This window comes from Echeneis naucrates, chromosome 4 (genome assembly GCF_900963305.1).
Source record: "Echeneis naucrates chromosome 4, fEcheNa1.1, whole genome shotgun sequence".
NCBI classification, from domain to species: domain Eukaryota; kingdom Metazoa; phylum Chordata; class Actinopteri; order Carangiformes; family Echeneidae; genus Echeneis; species Echeneis naucrates.
The window spans coordinates 11,859,382-11,883,820 of NC_042514.1; the positions used below are offsets into that span (position 1 = coordinate 11,859,382).

The 24,439-nt window shown below is 38.3% G+C and overlaps 1 protein-coding gene across 3 annotated transcripts in view; it reads right to left on the bottom strand.

Moving 5' to 3' along the window:
* naaladl2 (N-acetylated alpha-linked acidic dipeptidase like 2) overlaps positions 1-24,439 on the bottom strand; it is a 308,720-nt gene that overhangs the window by 81,064 nt on the left and 203,217 nt on the right. For 2 of the 3 annotated variants that reach the window (XM_029500986.1, XM_029500988.1), the window contains exons 10-13: positions 23,044-23,136; positions 17,997-18,184; positions 16,045-16,173; positions 3,328-3,474 (exon numbers count right to left, since the gene is read on the bottom strand). In XM_029500986.1, coding sequence (XP_029356846.1) covers positions 3,328-3,474; positions 16,045-16,173; positions 17,997-18,184; positions 23,044-23,136 — 557 coding nt within the window. The remainder of the gene's footprint in view (positions 1-3,327; positions 3,475-16,044; positions 16,174-17,996; positions 18,185-23,043; positions 23,137-24,439) is intronic. The other variant, XM_029500987.1, reaches the window with a different exon arrangement.

Consider the following 24,439-nt stretch of genomic DNA (forward strand, 5'->3'; position numbering starts at 1 on the left):
ACTGCCCTTTCTTTGTGCCACAGAGAGCTCAATGTCAGAGGTCACACTGGGGGGAAAAGGTCAACTAAAAAAGGTAATTATTCTGAGCTTCTGTCGCGTTTGTCTTCAAACAACAACGATTTAAATTACAGCTTATAGAAGTGAAATGTTTACTTATGGTGGGAGAATTATAGCTTTGGCTGATGCACTGGCAGAAGAAATTCAGTGAGCTGATGTTGCGGCGGGGCTTAGATCTACTAATACCAATCGTTTTGTAGCGCTGTCCTTTATGCGATGTTACATTTCAGATGGCGCTGTTGTCAACAAACAGCTTAAGGATGTCACAGAGAGGAGGGGGAGAAAACAATAATAATGCCATTGTCAAGACAGCGATCGTTCTATCTGTTAAAGCTAAGCTATCCCCAGCATTTTTTTTTTTAAGTGATGCCATCTCATCTATCATGGTCAACATCTTTGTGATTCTTCAGTCAACAACTTTTTAAAACAAACAAGGGGGCGCTGGTGGTGGAACGGGTTGAGCACAGGCGCTATTAACAGTAAACTGCAAGGTCTTCATGGGCAACCCTGGTTTTAGTTCCAGCTTGTATCATTTTCTGTATAAAAAGCTTAAAAAAAAACAACAAAAAAACAAAACAATAAAATACAACAACAACCAAAAACTAACTTTAGAAAATGATTGCAGAGGGCGAATAATCACAGGGTGGTGTGATGACTGCACAGATGAGAAAAGTTTCATGAATTGAGAGGAAAAACAGATGCTATAAGAGTAAACAAATGTTCAACGAACCACACTCCCGTCACGAACACCGTGGCACCGCGACACAACATCTGGTGGTTTCCTAACACATTAGCAGCATCACAACTCTGTTTACCAGGCAAATCAGGATAAATGAATACAATTACAAATGCAGTAGGTCCCATAGGTCTGTTTGGATTATTGAACAACCAAGAACAGAGAGGCGGAAAATGTTCTTGAGGTGATCATGTAGTTCAAGCCATATGTACAGGCTTAGATTAATCACCTTAACTGCCTCAGCTTGCACGTCACTTTTTTTTCTCTCTGTATTGCTGGCAAAACTGTCCAAATATTGGAAAGCTGCACCTCACCGAGACATATACCTGTATATCCTGAAGTAATCCTGCATTACCAGAAATTGATTAGTTATGCGCTCAAGGGCCAGATTCATAAAAGCCACCTGATTTCCATTCTCATAGTCAGCCATCGATAGGTCCTGCTGCTGGAAAGATCTGTCTGCTTAACTAATCTCCCAACAGAAATAATGGCAAAGAACAAATAATGCGGTGCTGTAGCTGTCATTTGAGCAATGACTGAAAAAACACGGCTTTCAAACACTGAAGGGCAACATGGTTTGCTTCACTTGGCATATAATACACAAGTTTTCTTTTGTTAAACTACTGAGCACCCTTTTGGGCCATAGCTCACTGAAGTTGAAATGACTGATTACTTCATTTGCTGGTAGGAGAGCGAATGATTAAAAAAAATCCCATTCTATGTTGGCTGGTCACTTTTACCTGGTCACTGAAGACCCATGGTGTTTGAATTTGTTCCAATGCAAAGGTAAATTAAACATCCTTCCTATAGCTACATAGCTAACGTGAACTTTCGTGCTAACTTCAGATAGCTCTCCTTACCAATAACAACATCATCGGTCATGTTACTGCTGTAACCACGTCAATAATGAACGAAAGACCCGGAGACCCGTAGTTATGAGTGTTAACGAATCACTCATTTCTACACTGAGCCTGCACAGCGACCATGGGACAAGTGAATGAGAGGCTCAGGGCCCGAAGACCTTCATTTATGAGTCATGTACCACAATTGTGCTAAATTTACTTAGCCTGGGACAGAAGAGGCAAAAGGCAGAAAGATGTTGTTCAAGCTTTTGGTGTTTCCTGCATGTTACGTAGTAGAAATAACCACATCCATTCAATGTGTACGTTAGAATTATAGAATTATAGTATTTACATTACAGTACAATTGTATTCATACTTATGAGCAATGGAACATTATATATATATATATATATATATATATATTTTTAGCATTTCACTTTAGGAACCTAGAATATTAACTTAATATTGTCCCTATTTTTCATGAATACATTTGTGCAGTGGAAGCCAAACTGCTGCTTACATTTCCTTCACGACCAAAGGGCAACCTGTCATCTGCATGATTACCGCTAATGTTACCCCTGGACTTAACTAGCTACTTAACACCAACACCATTTACAGCAATGCCCCCAATTGCAAAAATAAATAAATAAATAAATGAAATACCTTTTCTGGACTTTAGCTCTTCATTACGCTTGCAGGTCGAAATGTATAACTTTGCTTCATGTTTAGCAGCTTATGGTCCATCAAGGTTTAAAAATTTACATTCAGCATCATTGTATTTAAGGATGTGTCATTCTGAGGGCTCCCCATCAGCATTATATTGATTATATGGGACCCATTGGAGTCATCCACTGATCAGTACCACTGCAGTTCAGTCTAAATGTTGTTGTTACTGTACTGTAACGCAGAATCTATTCCCTATTCAGTTTTGTTGTCCCTCCTAAATAAAGCCAATGCTGTGGATTTCACCCTCCACTACCTATTATTTTCAGGTTGCAAGGATGCCTTGAGGGTGGATAAACATCATGAAGATCTCTTGCACTAATTAAGCTAAAAGTTGCCAAGCCAGAAGTTCCAAATTTGAGTGGGCTGACTTAGCTTGGGCTAAATCTCTGTTTCCACCCCAAGGCAGTACAACAAACATCAATACTGCATTTTTAATGGGAGTAAATGGGGGCATGCATAATTTGTAAGCCATGTGATGTGTATTTGTTGCTTGTATAAAGACATAATCCATTTTGCAAAAATAATACCATTAGTTTTATAAGCTGCAGATGGTTGTTATCACATCCTATCCCCGACGTGTCAAGTGGACAAATTACTGCAGCGACACACTGCAGGTGTCTTTTATTTTAAGAGATGACTATTTTTGTCAACATATGATCTGCACAGGCTGCTGACAGCTGTGTGTGTGTGTGTGTGTGTGTGCTCACCAAGAAAGTTTTCACTTCCAATTAAATCTGAAGATAAACAAGTGGTGGCCTATGGCAAACTCAGCAGTATATCCATTCACAGTATAAATCCATTCACAACCTTCTGTTAGACTCACAATGTGACTGTATCTCGCATGTATTCGAATGAGTCTTCTACTCTCCAGTCATAAATCTCACCATAAAATGAATCTAACGGAGTAAGAGGGTCATTGACAGGCAAAATTAAAGCAGTGGAAGTAAAACAGCCAGGGCAACGCACCTCCTCCATTTTGGTCTGCTCGAAGGCGAACTCCACTGTGGGAATAGCCAGTTGGTTGGCAAAGAAACTCACATCTCCAGGCAACTGCAGCGAGCTGACGTTGGGTCCGGGGCAGTTCCCGCCACGGATGCAACTCAGAAGCTGTCTCTAACGAAGAGCAAGATGAAGAGGAAAAAGGAAAAGCACAGGGAGACAGGAAAATTGCAGTTGTCAAAAGAGTTTAACAAGATGCAGCCATTGGGATAAATTAAAGGAGGTTCACATAAAACTTAACTTTTCTCCTGTAGTCTTGTAATGCTTCCTGTTAACACGGGGCTAAAACTCACTAGTTTTATGATAAAAATGCATTGTTTTGTGAAACACATTTTGGGGGGGGGGGTTGCTTTTTATGCCTTTATTTCAACCTGTAAGTGGCAAAGAGGCCGACAAGAAAAAGTGGGAACAAGAGAGTGGGGAGTGACCAGACGTTTCCGAGAATAGTAGGCATTTAGACACTTCAGCGTTTCCATTATGTATGTGTTCATAATGTGGTCTAGAAACCAACTCAAACAAATGCATGTGTACATGTCACACATGCATGTGAGGCAACATAAAAAACATTCTGCCACTACATGTAATTATGTCAGATATCTTCAATATCTAAAAAAAGAAACAAAATAACAACAAAAACAAACAAACAAACAAAAAGTCGCGGTGCCCTTGAATAATAATATTTTTGCAGAATCTTTGGAACGCAGTCACTTACTTGCTGCAGTTGCATCAGCTAGAAACTTAAGTTATCTGTGAGCTTCCTATGACTATCTCAGCCAAGTGTTTTTAATTAGAGAAGCTACAGAAGGTCAAAAAGGTGGAGACTGTCTAGTCTGAGCAGCTAAGTGAGATCAATTTTACGTTTTATTCTTTGGCTAGCAAGTAGCCATAGTAATTACAACAGGAGCAAAGGAGGAGGAAGTCAATAAGAAACTACGGGAGGCCACAATCTGAGCTTTTGTCACAGTTCCTTGCAGCAAGCATGCAGCTTTCTGTCTGGCTTGACTGCTTTCTAATGTTATTCTTAATTGTTAGAACCACAAGGAAAACATCTGAAGCCAGGGAGGAAAGTGGATGGAAACAGAACACAACAGTAAATCAGCTGGAAGCTTATCACAACTGTCCCTGATGTCGCCATGTTTTCCGTCACATTGCATTTAATTAGAGTTCCCTGTTATCAAGGTTCAATCAAGGCAAGAAAGCTCTGGTCAATGGGAGAGAACAATGTTGTCAGCTTCTACTATTGTTTAAGGCTGTGACACGTTTCCATTCTGACTGAATGAAGGCCAGTAAATAATACCTTTAACTTTGCTTTAACCTATAAATGAGCACCTCAGTACAAAGACTTTTGTAAAGCACGTTTCTATTTACGCCCACAAAACGACTGGAAGGACAAAAACATTTACATGCATGTCAATATTCATGAAGGGCATCTCATTACCCACTTATGGCTAATTGTGGGAGTTAACAGAGTGGGAATAAATGCTTGTTCGTGTGTGCACAATTTAAAAGTCGATTGAGATTCATAATGGAGAACTTGCACACAGACTTATAACAACATAGTTTGGCATAGTTAACTTTCTTTTTACTTGCAGCGCCCTATTAACGCAGAAGTCACGGAAAGAGCTGCGCGTGAAGCCTGTAGTGTTTAGTCATCATGGCTCGATAGACAAAGAAAAACAAAATTTCTTATTTCTTTTCATCTATGAAAAGTAAACACGAAAATGCACTTAATCACAGGAAACATGTTTTCATTGAAATACAAGTTGTCTTTGGTGGGAAAACAGACAAAAGACCAGTTTGATCTACTCAACATACTGCTCACTTCCTCTTTCTGAACACAGCTGTCAAGCCCTCCCCCCAAAAAGGGGAAAAAACACAAGAAAACCCTCTTTATAAAAATACTCCGGCACACTGACACCAAATTATAACACTTCCACTTAACTCTTTAGTGGTCAAGTAAACAGAAAGCCCTTGATGGAAATGGACCATAATCACAATTGTTACTCAAGAAATTGCACAGCAGGCATTGAGTACAGGGACATCAAATCAATGCTTTCATGAAGTAAGCTCTGTTTGTGGCTGTAAATCATAATCATTTTAATATGAATCACATTTATATATTTCTAATAGAATTTAAAATAAATACTTTGGCTAAAAGTGAGTATCTCTGCAACTGTATTGAACACATGACATCATGGTCATTTGTTTATTGACAAGAGCTTTATTTTGGAAATACTGACATTTAGATTCAGCCAAAGACGACCTTCCCAAGAAAAAAGTTAGAGATATCAAACTTAATTGTAATCCCCAAATGTCATATCATTATCGGCTAATTGAGTCACCCGATTAAACCTTTCATCTACTTTGTATGCATGCGCTTTGATAGACTTGGACCTTTTGGACTCACATCTGACCTGGGACGTCGACTGCATTGCCATCCGCCATTTTAGGAAGACTATCACTCCTTGAAGTTATTCACAATTCACAACCAATGTATACTGCAACCCACTTAAAGGCTTTGAAGATTGAAGTCTGAAGTTAGAAAAGATTTTGCTGCCATGTGATGGTATTTATTCCACAGCTGTGCTCCAGAAACATTGGAATAGCAGGAAAAAAATGGGATCTTGGTGAGTGTGACCAATGTATGATTGGTAGTGGCAGATGAGCTTGTTTGAATGTTTCTATAAATGCTGATCCCCTGAGATTTTTTCCCACAAAAAGCATTAGAGTTTCCACACAATGGTGCTAAAATCAAACAACATGGAGTGAGCATGAGCATGTTGATGTGAGAGGTCAGAGGAGAGAGGCCAAGCTAGTTACAGTAGGTGGAACGGGCTGCAGTAATTCAAACAACTGGACTAAAATAGAGCATAAAATATGAGTATGGTATAAAATAATGTTAACCATTAAAATCTTAAGAACATGAGAAGACATTTTAAACATGGATTTGAAAATATGCACATTTGGGGATGATTTTAGTTCTATTGGCAATTTATTCCACATGGCTGGTTTGGCCTCTGGGCTCCACTGTCTGACCTCAGTCAGTAGATTTCAGAGCCCTCCTGGTCTTATATTCTATTAATATGTCATTCATGTATTCTGGAGTTAAACCAATCAGTGATTTGTAGAGCAATAGCAGAACTATAAAATCTATTCTGTAGCTGACTGGGAGCCAGTGTAAAGACTTTAAAACTGGAGTAATGTGCTCTGATCTCTTTGTTCTGGTCACAACTGAGCAATCCAATTTGCAAGCAAGAATGCCTTTGGACAGACTCTCACTGTCCACTTTGTACCCACGATTGAACACATTAAATAGATGTACAGTTTTTCCTCTGGAGTCGGTGTTGAAGAAAAACACCACTCACCATTGATCACAAGTGTTGACATGAGTCAGTATGACTTGGACCTGATTTCAACAAATTTAACAAATTGGATGAGACTTGCTTGTGACTGGAAATATGAAGACTTGAAATTACTGATTGATTTTCGTCTGTGCTACTTTGCACTCAGAGCTCACAGCTATTGACCAATCATAATGTCCCTCCAATAGGGCCCGTATGAGCCCATGCATGTGTGTCAGCCACAGCGATCAGTAAATATTCCAAGAATTATTGTGTTTGCTGTTCTATTGTGCTTCTTTGTGCTGAAATCTGAAACGTGAAAGAGCATTTTAGAAGATTTTTTTTTTTTTTATTTTACTGTCATTCAAATATCTTATAAAGACCCTCCTTCATAGTTTTGATACCATTTGCTCTTTAAAAAATACAACATTCAATATATCGCTCACTCTCTTTCTCCTGTGTTGCGTATCATTTTCACCCAGTGATTGTTGCAGTATTGTGTGTCTGTTATCAGACTGTGCAAACAGACACAGGCAGGCTAAAAGTATTCATGGGGGTTTATGACAAGAATTAAGTTCTACATATGAATTTACCTTGATGAAAAGTTGCATAATCCTTAAATCTTTCTGAAAATGTCCTCTATCATTCCCTAATATGTGCACCCAAAAATTTACCTGGGAAAGTCATCCATATTCCATCAGGTGATCTGTGAGCATGCACATATATAAATTTGGATCCATCTAATGAAATAATAAAGAGAAATTATAGTAAATTATTGACACTAAATAGAAAAGGCTAAATAGGTTGCACTCTGTTGACCAATATTCTGTGTTCATACAGCATATATATTGGAAGGAAGTGACAGTCCAAATTAAGTTTGTGAATGTCATACGGATCCAGTCTACATAATAGAAGTCCCCTTGACTCTGGCTCCTATCTTATATTGCCAGGGGAGATTCTTGTGCTGGATGAAAACCTACCTCAACCTTTCTCCTTTGTTTTCATCAAACTTTGAGAGAATATACAGCTGCTTCACAGAGAATTCTAGGTGACCTTAAGTTGCAGAATTTATTTTCAACGCCTTAAAGCTTCTGAAGTCTTAGAAAAAAGAAAGAAAGAAATATATAGTATATATAGAAAAAATATATACTACCACTTAAGTCACAAAGTGGGAGCATACTGAGAGATGGAGCATCATTTCATCAGCTGCCGGTCTCATGTCCAACATACAGTACAAGTGTGTGTGTGTGTGTGTCCATGTTGGGAGGATAACAAAATAGAGGTTTAAAAAAAAAAAGTGTTGCAGTGAGAGGAAAGATAAAGACAGGAAGTTAACAGGGGGAGAAGGGGAGCGAGAGAGCAGAGAAAATGGGTAATTTCAGCCTGTTCTGCCACACCAGGAATCAATATTTAATTTCTTTGCCTGCTATGATCAGAAGAGAGTGAAATCATTTTGAGATCTGTTACCACTCAATACCTCTCAGTTGACAAAATCATATGTGCTACAAAAATGGCTTGTTGGATTTGTACTTAAAATCTTGAAACTAGATAATCTTTGAGTGTGAGTACATCTTTCTTCCTCTTTGAAATGATCATCCTTTCATGAATAGAACAGAAGTTGCTATCTTTTACATTTCATGGAGGGAGCAACTGGTCCTGTAATTATGTGCATCAGCCTTATGACACATTAAATAAGCAAAGGGCAGAAGTGAACGGTGGTGCAAAATAATCAGAATGCAACAAGTGGCGTCAACAAAGTGCCAAATGGTAAAAACAACTTCGCATTATGTGTGTGATGATAATAATAATTTTGTTCTGCACTGTGGAAGCTAGAAAAGCCATTTGCAGCTGTTCAACTTGCATGTTCCAATGATCCAGTAATGAGTGACTGGGATATTAAAGAGAGAGAGAGAGACAGGGACAGGGCGGGAGAATGGGAGAGAAACACAGGCAGGGCAAGTGGATCAAAATCATACAAAACAAGTCTTTTCTTTTGTTTCTTAATCACTTGAACTTGATCCAGAAGAAAAGACAACATAGCAGAATTGATAAGGAGTCTGAATACATAAAAGATTTTAAGATCACCTGAGGAAAAAAAAAAAAGCAAAATGTTTTAATTTGTTATATAAATTTACTACTAAATATAAAACACACTTTCAGGCAGATTGTACTCCATTCACTAAAACCAGGGAGGCGTCTGATTGAACATACAGCCATACAGTCAATAAGTATCCACAGAGACCAGAAGATTGAAGTTGGCTATGCCTTCTGAAATTTACTTTTGCTACATTCAACTGTCACATATTAAGGGAAGCTCATAGCGAATATATTTAAAGTCATTTACAACATCAACTTTATGACTCGATCAATCATGAAACTATCATATTAACAGAAAGCAAAGACAAAGGGAAGGTGCACGGTTTGCTTCTGCGCCTGGTTTACTCCTACAATCCAAAGATATGCAAATTTAGGTTAACCGGTGACCCTGAACTGCTGGTAGGTGTAAAAAAAAAAAAAACAAAAAAAAAAAAAGTAAAACTCTGACGATGATTACTTCATTCAAATAACCAATAAGTCAAAATATGATAACAACACGATAAAACAGATGGCAAAGGACATATAATGTATCCCATGAGGTAAATGATTAATGCATGCAGCATATTTACGTGCATATGGTATGCATGTGCTATAAATATAGAATATTTATTTCCAATTTAATTAGAGGATAAAACCCATGAGATGCATCATCTTCCATCATGGTAAAGTACTTTTCCCTTTGAGCAGCTGATCAAATGATTGCTGAGCGGGTTAAAAGTCAACCTTCCAGAAGATTGCCCACAGAGAAACAGAGCACTTAGGGAATAGGCATTGATTCATCTCAACTAAGAGCAATTATGTATATTCTAAGGCCATGGGTTATACACAAATTAGGCTGTAATCTGTCTTTAATTCATTTAGGGGCTATCGATTAATAAGACATGAATCTCAAGAAAACTGTATGACTGCAGCTGCTTCCATCTATCACAAACAGGGAATCGTATGCAGCTTGGATGAGTCACAAACTGCTGTGGGATGAATGCATCACACCACGGCACCTGACAAATGTCACAGCCACGTGTAATAACAGGGCTCATTCTTCACTTAGCACGCATTTTCACGTGTACCCCCTACTTATGTTCTGTCGCTGTCACATGATGCCGTGATGGAAAAGCCACAACGGCAGTCACATTAATACTATCTCAGGCCACGAGGCTTCTCCCCGTTTTTATTCTGATTCAAGGCATCTGTACTGTTGTCAGACAGCGGCTTTCCTCACAAGACAAGAGCCGTGGTAATTCAAACATATCGCCGACAGCGTACTATTTCAAATGTTATGCCAAGTGTTCTGTTGAACCATCTTGGATGGCTTCACAGCCGTAAAGTGAGAGACTCATTCTGCTGATTTATCATCAGCATGTTTTCTACTGTGGGTTTTTTTTTTTTTTTTTGGAGGTGGGGGGGGCATAAATTAGACATATTCCCTAATGTGTATGAGGTCCCCATTCACCATTTACAGTTGAATTCTGAAGTTGGCATTTGTCATTTATTTTTCGTGCTCAAAAGCCTGTCATGGTGTCATAATTCAATTAAAATATCAGCCGTTACTTTTTCCACCCAGTGCGTAATCGAGGAGCGAGCACAAGAGGATGATTTGCCACAATGACTACAAATTCAGTTTGAAATACACCATATTTGGAAATACGATGCGATCTGTTTACTACACTGCATGGATGAACTAAATTATGCATTGTTTTTGTTTTGTGGGAATTGCCTTCATCCAAGACTTTTGCAAGCTACTTTTTAGAATCTAAAATGCACTTCAATGTATGTTGTTGTTTTTTTTGTTTGTTTGTTTGTTTTTTTCATTTATTTTCTGAAGTCACCCAATATGTTGGACAGACAGATGTTGAAGGAGAAAGTTTGGATTTAAAGCAGGTCGACCAGTAACAGCAGTGACAAAAGCTCTTATGCTTGAAAAAGAAAGGGGGAAAAGGACATGGACTCAAGAAATATTATTTCGCTCTAACACTAGAAAGATGTTATGTATCATTAACTCTTTTTCAGCGGATAAAACAATGTACACTACCCTCCAGTTGTGGGTAATTCACACAGAGCTATAGTTTTTGACAAATGCATTAATAAACCTGTAAAAATACTTAGTGTTGCTTGGCAGAGTGCCCCAGTTTTCCCGTGTATCTCAGACTTTGGAAAACAAAAAGAGAAATGCACCACTTGCTATAATAGTCCATGACTCACTTGAAAGGATTAAAAGTACGCCCATTCCTTCTTCAAATGATTCTGAATCAAAACACCATCAACCTGCCAAACTCTGCAGATGTCAATAGATGCAGGTGGGTGAGGGGGAGAGTGAAAGGCAGAGAATAATGTGGAGAAGATAACAGTCAGACAGAAACACAAATAAATATTCAAATACCACAGCATGAATCTGTAGCTGATCTAAGGATACCCTCAGCTCATATTTTGTTTCAGGATGTAAGTGGAATCTATAAAAGCAACTTATGTATGACGGCTAAGAAATTCAACTTTTTATTTATAAAGATATAGTCAGCTTGGCTGGGAATGGATTGCTATAATATATGAGATCAGTTTATATCCACTGGCTCATAAACTGACTGACATCATTTATAGAACAGTGTTAATGACTAACTAATCCTAAAGAATGAAGTAGCTCATTCTTTATAACCCCTGAATATATGGTGTCATACAGATGGACATGCACTGGTTTAAAAATGGATGCCGCCATGTTTTTTTTTTGTTCGTTTTTTCTTTAAACCAGAGGAAACCATACAATATGACCATATCATTGTCAGGCAGGTCCAATCCGTCAATGACACACTGCTTTCACCTCTATTGTCAACGAAATGGGATCATAATTTAAAAGACGAGCGTCATGTTGTATTTGCAGAAGACCATAAATCATAAACACAAATTTCTTTGCAACCATTGCAGTTGAGTTTTTTCTGTTGCAAGCAACCCAAAGTCTCTCATAAAGTCATAAAAAAGACGTAACGAGGATTGACAGACAAAGTCAGTTTTCTGACTGGTAATGAAGCAGCTGTTAATGCTACCATTGACTATAAAGCAATAGCTGACCTAACCTTGCACTCATCATTCATTTCCAAATTTGAAAAAGCTCTTTGAGGTCAACATGGCCTTTCTCATATCAACGCCTTTTGTAAATTAGGTTAAGTTCTGTTGCCATGACTAATGTACTCCTGGCAGTTCTCAATGCCCTGTCCAATTCACTATGTTTTATTGTTATCTGTTTGTAAAATCATCGAAAACAGGTTACCATGGTTATTTTTACATTATCCTGCTGTCACATTTTCTACACTGTCATTTTTTTACGCTGCCAGTTTTTCTTTAGGCACCGCAGATGAAATTCTTCTAAATTAGAGAGGCTGATAAGCAGTGCTTCGAAGTCGACAGTGACTCTACATTTTGAAAGCAACACAGAAACCTGACACATGAGTCAGGATATTTTTCTAATATTTGTATTACAGGCATAATATAAATCATATGTCTATGTTCGCACAAATCGAAAATTTACTTGGAATTAAACACTCAATAACAGAAGTCCATGACCACTGCTTCGAGAGAGGAGAGATGAAGCTTCTACCATTATGGTGCTTTTTCACTCTAACAATGCACTGTCCACTAGCCACCATTTGTTTTCAAACGGAGCGAGCTGCTACAAGCCGCCCACGCGCTGGCTGGAGAATAGACACACATCCTCAGAACAATCTCCAATTAAAGCACAAGACCACTTTTATTTGTTTTGTTTTCTGCTGGCCACCAGGGCGCCCCTTGTCTCACCTCCCCTTGCTTTCTTTCTCTCTTTCTACCTCCTTGTTGTCCCTCCTCCTTGCGTAAATCTCCTACATAAGGGGCATCTAGTTGGATTATAATTGGTTCCCAAGCACCCATTCCAAAACTATCAGCACAGCAGCATCTCGATTTGGAAGACAGGTCCCAGCAAAGTAAGATAAGTAGGAAGTATTACGGCCCTTGCGCAAACATGATTAATGACATGCTTAGACTTGTTTCTAAATATTGGAAGGTGGGGAGCATAGCTGGGGCAGCTCAGAGACTCTGAAGATGATGAATAAAGCGATAGAGCGTGCCAGAGACAGCTGCCACCGAATGGACAATTAGGTACAACGGGACGAGACAAGACAAGACGAGAGGGTAAATAAATGTAAATGCAGAGGGGGGGTTCTTGCAGGATCCTGAGGTTGGTTAAGGGGTACTTTGTGGAATGGTAATGATGTATTTGACCCTTTTGATTTGTGCTAAAACATGCTAAAACACTCTTGTGCTGGTCGGGACTATAAAGGGTGTGTACAGAACACTAAAGTGGAAACATTTGTGCGGTATTTTTTGCTGAAAGCTTTTTAACATAACGTCATAGGACCAGACAGGATTTTGTTGTGATAAGATCAACAGAATAACCAAGCTAAGCAAGGGCACTGTCATCAGCGGCCCCCCCTGCAGCTTCTGAAATTTCCTTCTTATCCTCATTTGTTTTGAAACAAAAACTTAAAGTTAAAAGATATTTACAGACCTACCAATATGTCCCTCTGGAGCTGGTAGGGACCAAAATCAGAGCAAAAAGAGTGTATTAGACTCCCTCTCATTAGGTGAGTAGAGATACAATTCCGCACGCCTGATGATGTTGCTCTGTATCTTCTAAATCCATAGAAGAGCAGCCACTTTGCTAACAAATTCCTCATACCAACTGACTACACCAAGTTTGTATTTATGGCCTTTTTCTACCTTAAATGGTCACAGAAATCATTTATATTTTTACAGCTCTAAGGCTGTCAGTAAATTCAGACTGACATTAACAATTAGGACATTCGAAACAAGTCATTTTGTTGTATGCTGACAAAATTTTGTATGCACATCAACTTTGATCTCATAAAGATGATACTGCTGGATTTTAATTGTGCACTGCATGGCTACTATAATTTCTTTCTGTCAGATTTGATTAGCAATGTAGACACCATATAGAGCTAATGGAAACGAGGATAGTAGCAACAATATAGTCTCTATCCTCCTGAGTGTGAGTGGTAATTAAATAAGCAATATTCACCCTCACTGCAGAGCAAATGCGATGCCAACTGGGCACATTAATTCATTCATTGACAATTTCACTGTAGATAGGAAGGTTTGCATTGAAGAAATTGTCAAACTAAGTGAGAAATTGTCCACAGGCATATAGAGACAGCCCGTTAAAGTCATACACAAGCAAAATCCCCTTCTTGTAACAGCTGAATTTACAGCATCACTAATGTCCCATTGCTATTTATGACCAGTAAGAACGATATCTGTCCTAAAACTAAATGTTCAGGCTTCTGCTTTAGGCATGAATAGCTTCACAGAATGAATGAATTTTATACGGAGGGGAAAAAAAAAAAGTTCTGAAGTTCCAAGTCTTTGCACACGTTGAGTTTTTTTTCCTGTTTCATTAAGGACCATCAAAAGTAGAAGTTACTTTCTCTGAAGTCTCTTTTTTCACTGCTTATCCTTACACGACTTCGGCACAGGCTTTCTGTAGCTTCATTACAGCAGAATGTCACAGCGAGACTGGGACATTCCTACTAATTATTTAATTTATGGTAGTGCAGGGGAATTGTGCTGTACTTCTTGCCCAAACGTGACCTCTTGTACCTGCCCCAGTGGCTGACAGGAAAACGAACCTTCACTGTGAATGTATGACTAACCTGCAGACAGAAATAAAAATACTGCGTAGCATAAACTGAAGAGATGAAGCAAGACGGAGGAGAAGGAGAGTGAGAGAAGCGGTGATAAAATGAGAGGGTGGGGAGTTGCGGTGCTTGCTGTTAATGAAAGAGGAGATTAAGAGGTGATAGAAGGAGACACAATAAGGTGGAGAGAAAGGAGTGTAGTGCTTCAGGGATGAGGAAGCGGTGGAGGAGGGGGTGGGAAATGAGAGAGTGAGAGTTTTGTTTTTTTTTTTTGTTTTTTTTATAGGCAAAAGTTTCCAAAGTTTAAAGAGATGGTGAAAGTTGTGAAGAAAATGTCTGCGAGGGCTGAACACATCTGAGAAACACCCCCAGGTTGGAATAAAGACACAGTTTGGGAGGCTGAATCACAGAGCTACTATACTTAATCAGTGGACTTGCCATTGCAAGATTCTGTGTGCATGCAGAGTGTGGGATGGCGTCAGAGCGAAGTCAGTTTTATTTAGATCATACAGAAAAATGTCATCCTCCTCCTTCCACAGAATAGCTGGTATACTTTAAAGAATATGTCTCCCTATTTCTTGTGGCTATATTATGCTCACAAATGTACCAGCCATGTTGTCAATCTGTTACACAGACCAATGATGGAAAAGATGCAGAGCCCAAAGGGAGCTTAAAGGAAACTAGCAAGTACATAAGTCAGCTTCGGGAGTCTGATGGAGGTAAAATAAGGTCGGCAGAGGTGCCTTTCCAAACATTATTGATAAGAACAGAAATATGGAAACATGGAAATATGACAATATGGAGCTACATTTTACCTCAACATTCAAAAATCTATTTCTAATAACATGATGTGATTTCCCCCCTTAAATTACTATATACCACAATATAATAAGTATAATTAAACTACAATATTAAAACAGGTATATAATAAGAGATGGCAATAAAGCCTAGTGTAAACAAATCACACAATTTTGACCAAGTTACACGAGTGGCAATATCATAATTAATAGTGGTCATCTCTCTATTTATTTACAAGGACACAAGCTAAATAATAGTAGTAATGACTTCTGGTGGTGGCAGTGATATCAGCAGCAAAAATGTAATATGATTAGCAATAGCTAATAGCTAATAGCTAACAGCTAATAGCTGGAGTATATATGTACTATAACAGCGTAGGCAGTGGAGGAATAGTAATTACTGTTACTGTACCGTACTGGGATCGTGCATCGTTATATGAGATAATACTCTTGCAGGTTTAACAACACAATTTAGGGCAGCTTTTGATGGCAGTGACTAAACAGTAAAATAATAATAGGGCAATACAATCAAAAGCATGGAGGATATGAAAATCCACTGAATGGATGTTTGACAGTCGGATCTCTGAAGCTTTAAAGTGCAGTAAATTGGAAAATTCTGTGGTGGCTTTAAATTACACGTAATTGACTCATATTTATTGGTGGGTGGTGGCAGGTTTTTTTTTTTTCTTCAACATTCACGAGTGGACAGAGCCTTTTGGAGCCCAAACAAGCGCAAGTACTTTAACAAGTAAATCAAGGAGTGGTAGTATTTACCTTCTGTATATCTGAGGTGAGTTGCAGCAGAGTAGGAGAGGCTGTAGCTCTGAGAGTCTCTGTGCCTCTAACTGGAGAGTTCAGACTGACGTAAGCCACTGCGCTGCTCTGTAGTACAACACTGTTATCCTGCAGGAAGCCCACACAGACAAAGTTATCATCATTCCACTCGAAGACATTTAGAATAGCATCACTTCATTATGTCATTAAATACATCATGTGGAGTGAACAATTGCACAAATATCTGCTTCATTCCATTCCCTCCCCATCATATTTAGAGTTTAGGTTAACTGGTTTACTGCTAACATGTCTATGGCAATTATTCCAATTGGCTGTGCCGCGGCACATTCAGTCATGTGAAAAAATTAGGACACCCTATGATAGCCTGTATATATATATATATATTTTTTTTTTTTTTTACATATTTGGACATATAGATATTTAATATCAATTTTAACAATACTGAGGGATCCAAGTAAGATTACTAAACAATTTAAAAAAAAAAAAAAAAAAGAAGCCTTTTTTTAAACTTTCTGTAAAATGTCATTTAAAAAGAATGCAATTTCTGGGAGAGGAATAAATTAGGACAACCACACATATTTTCCCACTTAAAATGTTTAAAATCACACACAGGTGTATCACATCAGGTGCACGAGATCAGAATATCATTACCCAGCATTTTGAAGAAGGGTTGCCTTATTTAAACCTCAGACATTTAGTTTGGTGTTCCCCTGACTGTTGAGGTGAGAGTGAGCACCATGGTGAGATCCAAAGACCGTCCAAGCAAGTTCACTCCCAGAGCTGACCACAAGATGCTAAAAGATGTCATCAAAAATCCTAAAATCTCATCACAGGACCTACAGCAAACTACTGTCGATGTGAAAGTGCATGACTCTACTATCAGAGAGAGACGGCACAAGTTTGACTTTAATGGGAGGTGTGCAAGGAGGAAACCTTTGCCCTCTAACAAAAACATTAAGGCCGGACTGAAGTTTGCCAGAGAGAACGCAGACAAAGACCATGACTTCTGGAATAATGTTCTTTGGACAGATGAGTCTAAAATTGTATTATTTGGACACCAGAACAGAACACATGTTTGGCATAAGCCAAATTTTCCAAGAAAAGAACCTGATACCAACTATAAAGCATGGAGGTGGAAGTGTCATGGTTTGGGGATGTTCTGCTGTAGCAGGACCTGGTGAGTCCACCATCATAGAATCCACCATGAATTCTACTGCGTATCAGAGGGTGCATGATGAACATGTGAAACCATCTGTCAAAAAAATTAAAGCTGAAGCCGAACTGGACCTTGCAACATGGCAATGAACCAAAACATTCCAGTGAAGCGACCAAGGACTGGCTAGAAACTAAGAAGTGGAGAGTCCTGTAACGGCCGAGTCAAAGCCCAGATCTTAATTTTAATCCCATTGAGAGGCTGTGGGGTGACTTGAAACAGGCTGTACATGCAAGAAACCCCTAAAACATCTCACAGCTGAAAGAATTCTGCTTTGAGGAGTGGGGCAATTTTTTTTTTCAGATCCATGAGACTGGTAGATGGTTACAAGAAGTGTCTCACTGACGTTATTTCAGCCAAAGGGGGCAGCACTAGTTATTATACATTTTGGTTCATATCTTGAGTAAAAGAATCTTTTTTTTTTTTTTTTTTGATTGCAATTGAATCACTTTCTTTGCACAAATATATAACAAAGATTGAACATTTCTTAATAAAGAGCTGACTATTTAATATGGTGTCCTAATTTTTTTCACATGACTGTAGGTGTGCCATGGAACATATCCAATTTCACCTGACTGGTACTCTAAGCCTCTAGAGCCACAGCACAGCGGCATCACTGGTCTCTGGTGACTACATTCATACAGATTTTTAAAACACAGAGTCAATGACTTCTGACCTCTAGGCTGACATTTAACAAGATGCTCTTGTGCTTACTGACCTTTCCCCACTCGTAAGACCCAATGTTTCCCAGAGCTGAGCCTCCCCAGGAGCAAAACACAGTGGTACGGTCTGGCACCCATCCTTGTTTGGTCTGCTCTGTCAGTGCTGCAATGAGCTGGTTCATAATGGCTGAAGCCCCGCCTCCCTCTTCACTATCATGACGACTGCCAACGAGGACATAGCGATCTGAGTACAGAAGAAGAAAAAACCAAAGGGAAGAGAAAGTGACCAAGTCATGGGAAGTCTCAGGAAATTTTATTCAAGCAATATTCCAAGAACTTTCTGGAAATTACTTGGAAGTTTTAAAAATTCCAGTAATTTTGGGAAAATAACCTGGAAAAGAAGTTCATGTGCCACACAGTCAAACATACTTTAAATGCTTAACTTTAAATTTGTTGGAAAAGAGCATATATATATTTATGATGTATTTTGATCCTGGCATTAGACATAATTCCCCTAACCCTAACCCTAATTCATGAATTTTCTGTAATATCAAAGAGAATTAAGTTAATTAAGTTTTTTTTTTTTTTTTTTTTTAAACAAACTTGACAAGATGCATATCAAAATACATTGAATATTTAAATAATAATAATTTTAAATATATTTTTTAAATTGGCTTATTCCTTAAAACAGTCACATGAACTTTCCCAGCTTATTTTAGCAGAGCTTTCCAAAACAATGTGGAATCAGGCGAATTCTGCTTCCCGGGCTTTCTTACGACTTGTCTCAAAAACCCAATCACAGCAGTTTTGGCAAAAGCTTGGACAAAGAGGATGCTGGTGTTTCATGTGAACATCCGTGGAGGGTGGGCGGATGGTTCAGCTTCGTGACTCGCTCTGCGGTTACAATACCACAGAGCGAGTCACGAAGCCAGCCAAGGCAACATTTGATTTGATTGTGAGAAACTATTGTAATTGTGTTATTTAAAGGTATAATGAATAACACAAACACTCCTCCTGCATTTTGCAATGGGCTACAATCTCTTCAGCTTTTCAAATGTCACACACCTTTTCTTTCACTTTGGATTTTTTTATTCCGTTTCATTTCATGCCAAATGTTTTGATGAATGGGTTGCCTTTGTGACTTGGATGCAACAGCAGCTACCTGTAGGCCAAGGGAAGAACAGAGCAAACCTCTTCACTCAAACATAACGCGCTGATGACTTTGTTTGAGGGGGGGGAGAAAGAGAACCCTGCTGGCTTAGCCTCAGAATCTGACAATGTAATATTTTACTGAGAATTGCTCTGAGGCTAAATCATCAAACAACTATTACTCGAAACTTGTATGTGAGTTCAATTTATTTCACTGTTAAACTGAATTCAGAAAGGATTAGCAGCAAAGACTGAATTAAAAAACAACAACAACTTGAAAACAGTTATTAATGGAAAAAAAATGCATGTGTTCTCAGTGCCCTTAGGCCAGGACAATTTGTCATGCCTGGGAAACTCACCAGCTCACTGTCACTGCACAAATTTGTCCCAAATTAAGTTAAGCTTTTGCCTGGTTTAGCCTAATTTTTCCCTAAAACACAACTTGTAGCTGAAATGCAAATCGCTCTTTTAGTGATCGTTTTATCAACCTTGAAGGGTTTTGAAAGTGTTACTGCATTCTTGGAATTGTTTTCGGTTTATGGAGGTTTATACAAAGGATTTTCTCATCTTTCCAAAAGATCTTCTTCGGGATTTCTGGTTTTTAGTAGTTCCAACAGCAAGAGAAAATTTATCTTCACAGAGAAGATGTAACAGAGTTTTAATCTTTAGCCTTCAGTTTGTTGTAGATATGTCCCAGCGCAGTTTAAGCAGCTTCATCTGTCTTTTACCGATACTTAGCAGATCTGTAAAGGGGACCCTTTATGACTGATATTTGAAAGCTTTAGGCTTTTTCTTTGCTAGTCATCTTCCAAGATATCTGGAACATGACTACATTGAACAAACACTCAAAAAAAAAAAAAAAAAAAAAAAAAAGTCCCCAACAAATTCGTTTACTTCTGTTCAAGCATCGTTTGCTACAAACGACAGTGCCAAACTGTTTGAGGAAATTACCTTTGAAGTGAGCATGAATATTCATTTTGTTTGGGGTGGAGATAAATGAAGAATGTGGAACAGACATGAGCAAATGCCAACAACTAGTTAAAGGGTGGCTCCTTCGAGAGATTTGTGGCCCATATTATCTGCTTTAGTGGCCCATTATGGCTGCCTAATATCACACTGTAAATCAGCGAGGTCATTTTCCACCAGTGACTGGGCAGGACAGGTACAGTAGCGTAGCATAGCATTATGATGAGTGGAGGGCAGGTGAAGGAAGATGACGTGAGGGTAAGGCAAAGGGAAGATGAAAGGTTTTCTCTGCAAAATGACAGTGAAAATAAGATAAGGACTGAAAAAGTTGACAAAAGGGCCTGTTTTTGTTTTACATTTTAATATAAAAAGGATATAATGTGTGTGTGATCTGAGCTGAAAGTGGAAGAGCACCAGAGAGAGAACTTTGAAAAAGTTTTTTCTGTTTATTTTTTTATCAGGCTTGTAACTCAACAAATGGAGTATAATGAAGAAATCAAAGTAAATTTTAAAAAGACAGGGATACAAAACAGAAAAACTAATGAGCATGCAACTGTTAATTGACTATGTATCATTTGAAAGAGGAAGACATAACACTTTACATTATCTGCTATCAATGTTTTGGAAGAATAGTTCTCAGATTTCACTCCTCCAAACATGAATGCGTGCATTTATCAGCAAGAGAACCAGATATTTTCCTGGAACCGAAAGGTTAGCAGGTATAAACTACTTTATAAATCGATGATATGTAAGCGCATGAGGCTACGGAGTTGTTCTACCCCTTGGAAATCAATACTTTCTAAGTTTGTTGCTCAGGTCACAACCTATGATTGTTTGAACTAAAGTCACAAGTAGAATTCAATAATTCAATCCATAAAGTGTGAAATTTTTTAAATAACATAAAGTACCACTTTCTTTGAATGAGAAAGTGTGTCCAAACTTTTGATCGGTGGTGTAAATGTCATTTGAACTGCTTGCTCACACAAACACTCCAACACTCCAATAAAACCTCAAACCTACGACAAATTAAAAAATAAGAAAGTACTTTGAACATAAAACTGAGCTGAAGAATAGTCCATTATCAAAATTTTTACTAGTCAGCTAAAAGAAACTAATGCCGCTGCGCTCGTCACCACAGATGAGAGGATTAGGTTTAGAGAGAGGTTGCAGACTGACATAAACTAAAGAAGGGACAGGTCAGATTAGATGAAGCCGTACAAGATTTCATGCAGCAATTTAATGAGAGCATCAGAAGACGGTGTGTTCAGAGCCCTTTGTTAAAGCCACAGCTGCTCCTGCTCCTGTTTCATAAGACCGATGGTAAAACCACAGAAAGGCCAGTCATTCCACCCTCGTTCTGTCCTGTATTCATGGACACTGTGCGTCTAGTTACTGTAATGTGTTCCTTGGCTGAGCAGCTACTGGGAAAACTGCTGATGTCTTTAATTCATACACACCTGGATCACAGATGTTAAGCCGTAGAATATTTTTAATGTTTGGAGGGACTCATGTTTAATTTCCTAACTAAATTAATAATTGTTTCCTGGAGCCGTTACCAGCATGATTTATACAGCAAAAACAGTCCAATTTGATGGGACAAGAGTTTCATAGAATAAAGTGCAAGTTCACTGCAACATCAAGAATAACTTTTGATGAACAAAGTTAAATAAAGAGTCCGCTCGTGTTAAATATTCAAAAGACCCCCGAATCCTCATTGTCAATATTAACCCAACAATTACACCTGAATATTTCACCTATGAAAACAATGACAAATTGTGTTAACTCACAAAAAATGTTGTGAAACAGAATCAATGCTAAATTAAAAGTAACATATAATGATATCTACAGTCTCAATTGGAGGTGAAAATGTCAATTAAACTACTCACTTCGGTTCAGGTTGGAAACCTCCTACAAGTCCACATGTGGATAAATCATTTTTATATTAAATCATTCCACATCCTCCATTGTTCGCTCATTCATTCATTTATTCCACTTATCAAATTCTGGGTTGCAGAGGTTGCTGTAGCCAATCCCAGCTCACATTGGCTGAGGGCGGGGTCACCCTGGACAGGTCACCAGTCCATTACAGGGCCAACACACAGAGACAGACAGAGACCAACAACCACTCACACTCACACCTACAGATAGTTTAGAGTCAGCAGTTTACATAAACATGATGTCTTTGGTCGGTGGGAGGAAACCCACGCAGACACGGAGAGAACATGCAAACTCCACAGAGAAAGGCCCCAGGCTGGGAATCAACCACAACCTTCTTGCTTTCAGACACCAGCAACAACTATGCCACCGTGCTGCCTCCTCCATTGTTCCCATAATTACCACACCCTCTAAAGGTTGTCCAGCAGTAAAATATTCTTAGGGTTTGTATCAGCCTGCTTACATAGATGACCTACTGGCTCAGGTTGTGAGTTGGACTATTTCTTGGTAGAAAGCAGTACATAGAGTCTGGAGTCTCCACTAGTTTCCTAGCAACTGCTCCCTTGGCCAGGCTCACCGGTTCCCTGTTTCCAGTCTTTGTGCTCAGCTAAGCTCACACTGACCTACTGTCCCTTTATATAATACAGACAGATAGACAGGAGTGTTATAAATCTTTACATCTAACCTTCTGCAAGTAAAAAGGGAAGTATTTCTCTCACTGCCAAAGCATTGCTCTACTGTTTTCTTCATTTCTGCTGTTTGACCGCAATTCCAAAAGAAAATCCGGTAGACAGCACGAGAGCAGCTCTTTTTTTAAAAAAGCCAGACTTTTGGAATAAGTGTATTGTGCTTTTATAGCTCAGCAGAATAATAAGAGATGAACAACTGCACAGTGTTGTTTTCTGTTAAGCCCACCAGTGCAATGTTTAAAATAGGAAGCTTAAAAGAGCGCAGCAAAACAATTTAAGAGTGGATTTAAAAGAAGGTAACTAAAGACACATTGAACATTTTGGTCGATGTTTCAAAATAAAACTTAAAAGCATTTGCACATACCTGGGTTCCTCCTCCCTTTGAGGTATCCCACAACGTTGTAGATTTTCTTGCTGGATAGCTGGTTTCCAACGGTCAGTGTAATCTCCTTGCGTTCTAGGAAAAAAAAAAAGAAAAAAAGAATGAAAGAAACTTTAAGTTACCTTCAGAGAGGAAACTTTTTCTGAATTTCACTTAATAATAATAATAATAATTTTAATGATTATTGAATGTCAATTAGTTTTAACTCGATGAGTTAATGAGCGATTCAGAGTCATAATGAACGCAAATATATTCCCTTTTTTTTTGTTTGTCCACACCCACACTACCCATCGACTGTATAGACCTGGGGATACCATGCTTAGTGAAAAAAATATAAAGAAAAAAATAATCCCTCAAACAAACAGAATCAAAGGAAAGCTGTGTGTTATTCATCCACATTGTAGGATTTTCGAGGAAACAAATGTAGAAAGCTGTTTTTTTTTTGTTGTTTTGTTTGCGACGACACAGAACTCATTCCTTTTACAGATAGAACATAGAAAAAATGCAAATACAAGGGACCTTCCAAACTTCATGGGATGCATTTTAACTGTAGCGGTAACTCAAGTGCATGATTCAAATGCATTTTGGATCACCTTTCTACACTCTTCTAGCAGTTGATATATCAAAAATGGCTGGACATAGTTTTTTTTAAGCTATTATTAATGACTGATTTGAGTGTTTTGGGTGTTTCTTCCCTTTCCTCCAGGATGAGATGTATCGTATTGATTACTGATTTCATTTCATGAATTGAAGTGAATATAATGATTAATGTGTGAGTTATGCAAAAGCATCTGTAATGTCGGCGGTAACTGGCTAATGGGGTGACCAGTTGGAGAAAAATTGAAATAATTGCAGACTCCATTTGTGTTTTTTGTCAGCTCTGATCAAAATTGTTTGCGCTACTGTGACTGTGTGCAAGTTAATGAAACAAAGAGAGCGTGATCTTTTCCAATTAAGATAAAACTGGATGTAAGGGGTGGCTTTTGATAATAATCAAATTAGATAATCATTTGAAATAATAAGAAAAAAAAAGTTGCTGAGGTCTCGCCCTCTCCCTTTATACCCAATTTTTCTCTTTGCCACAGTCCTCTCTCATTTTTCATTGTTAACTGATGTTATTTAATTGTTTTGATAATTACTTTTGTACAAAACACAATTCTATTTGTGGTACAAGCCTTTACACAAATTGGAGGGAAATGGAAATGAGAGAAATACTGTTCACTCAGTTAATAACCTGTTAATTTCCACAGTAAGAAAAAAAAAAAAATTAACCTAGTTTGAGAATGTTTTTTCCACTTCACCAGAATACAGTGACGAACTTGAGCATAAAGCTTTTACCACAGATGTTTTTAAAACCTGTCTGATGACTAATCGAACA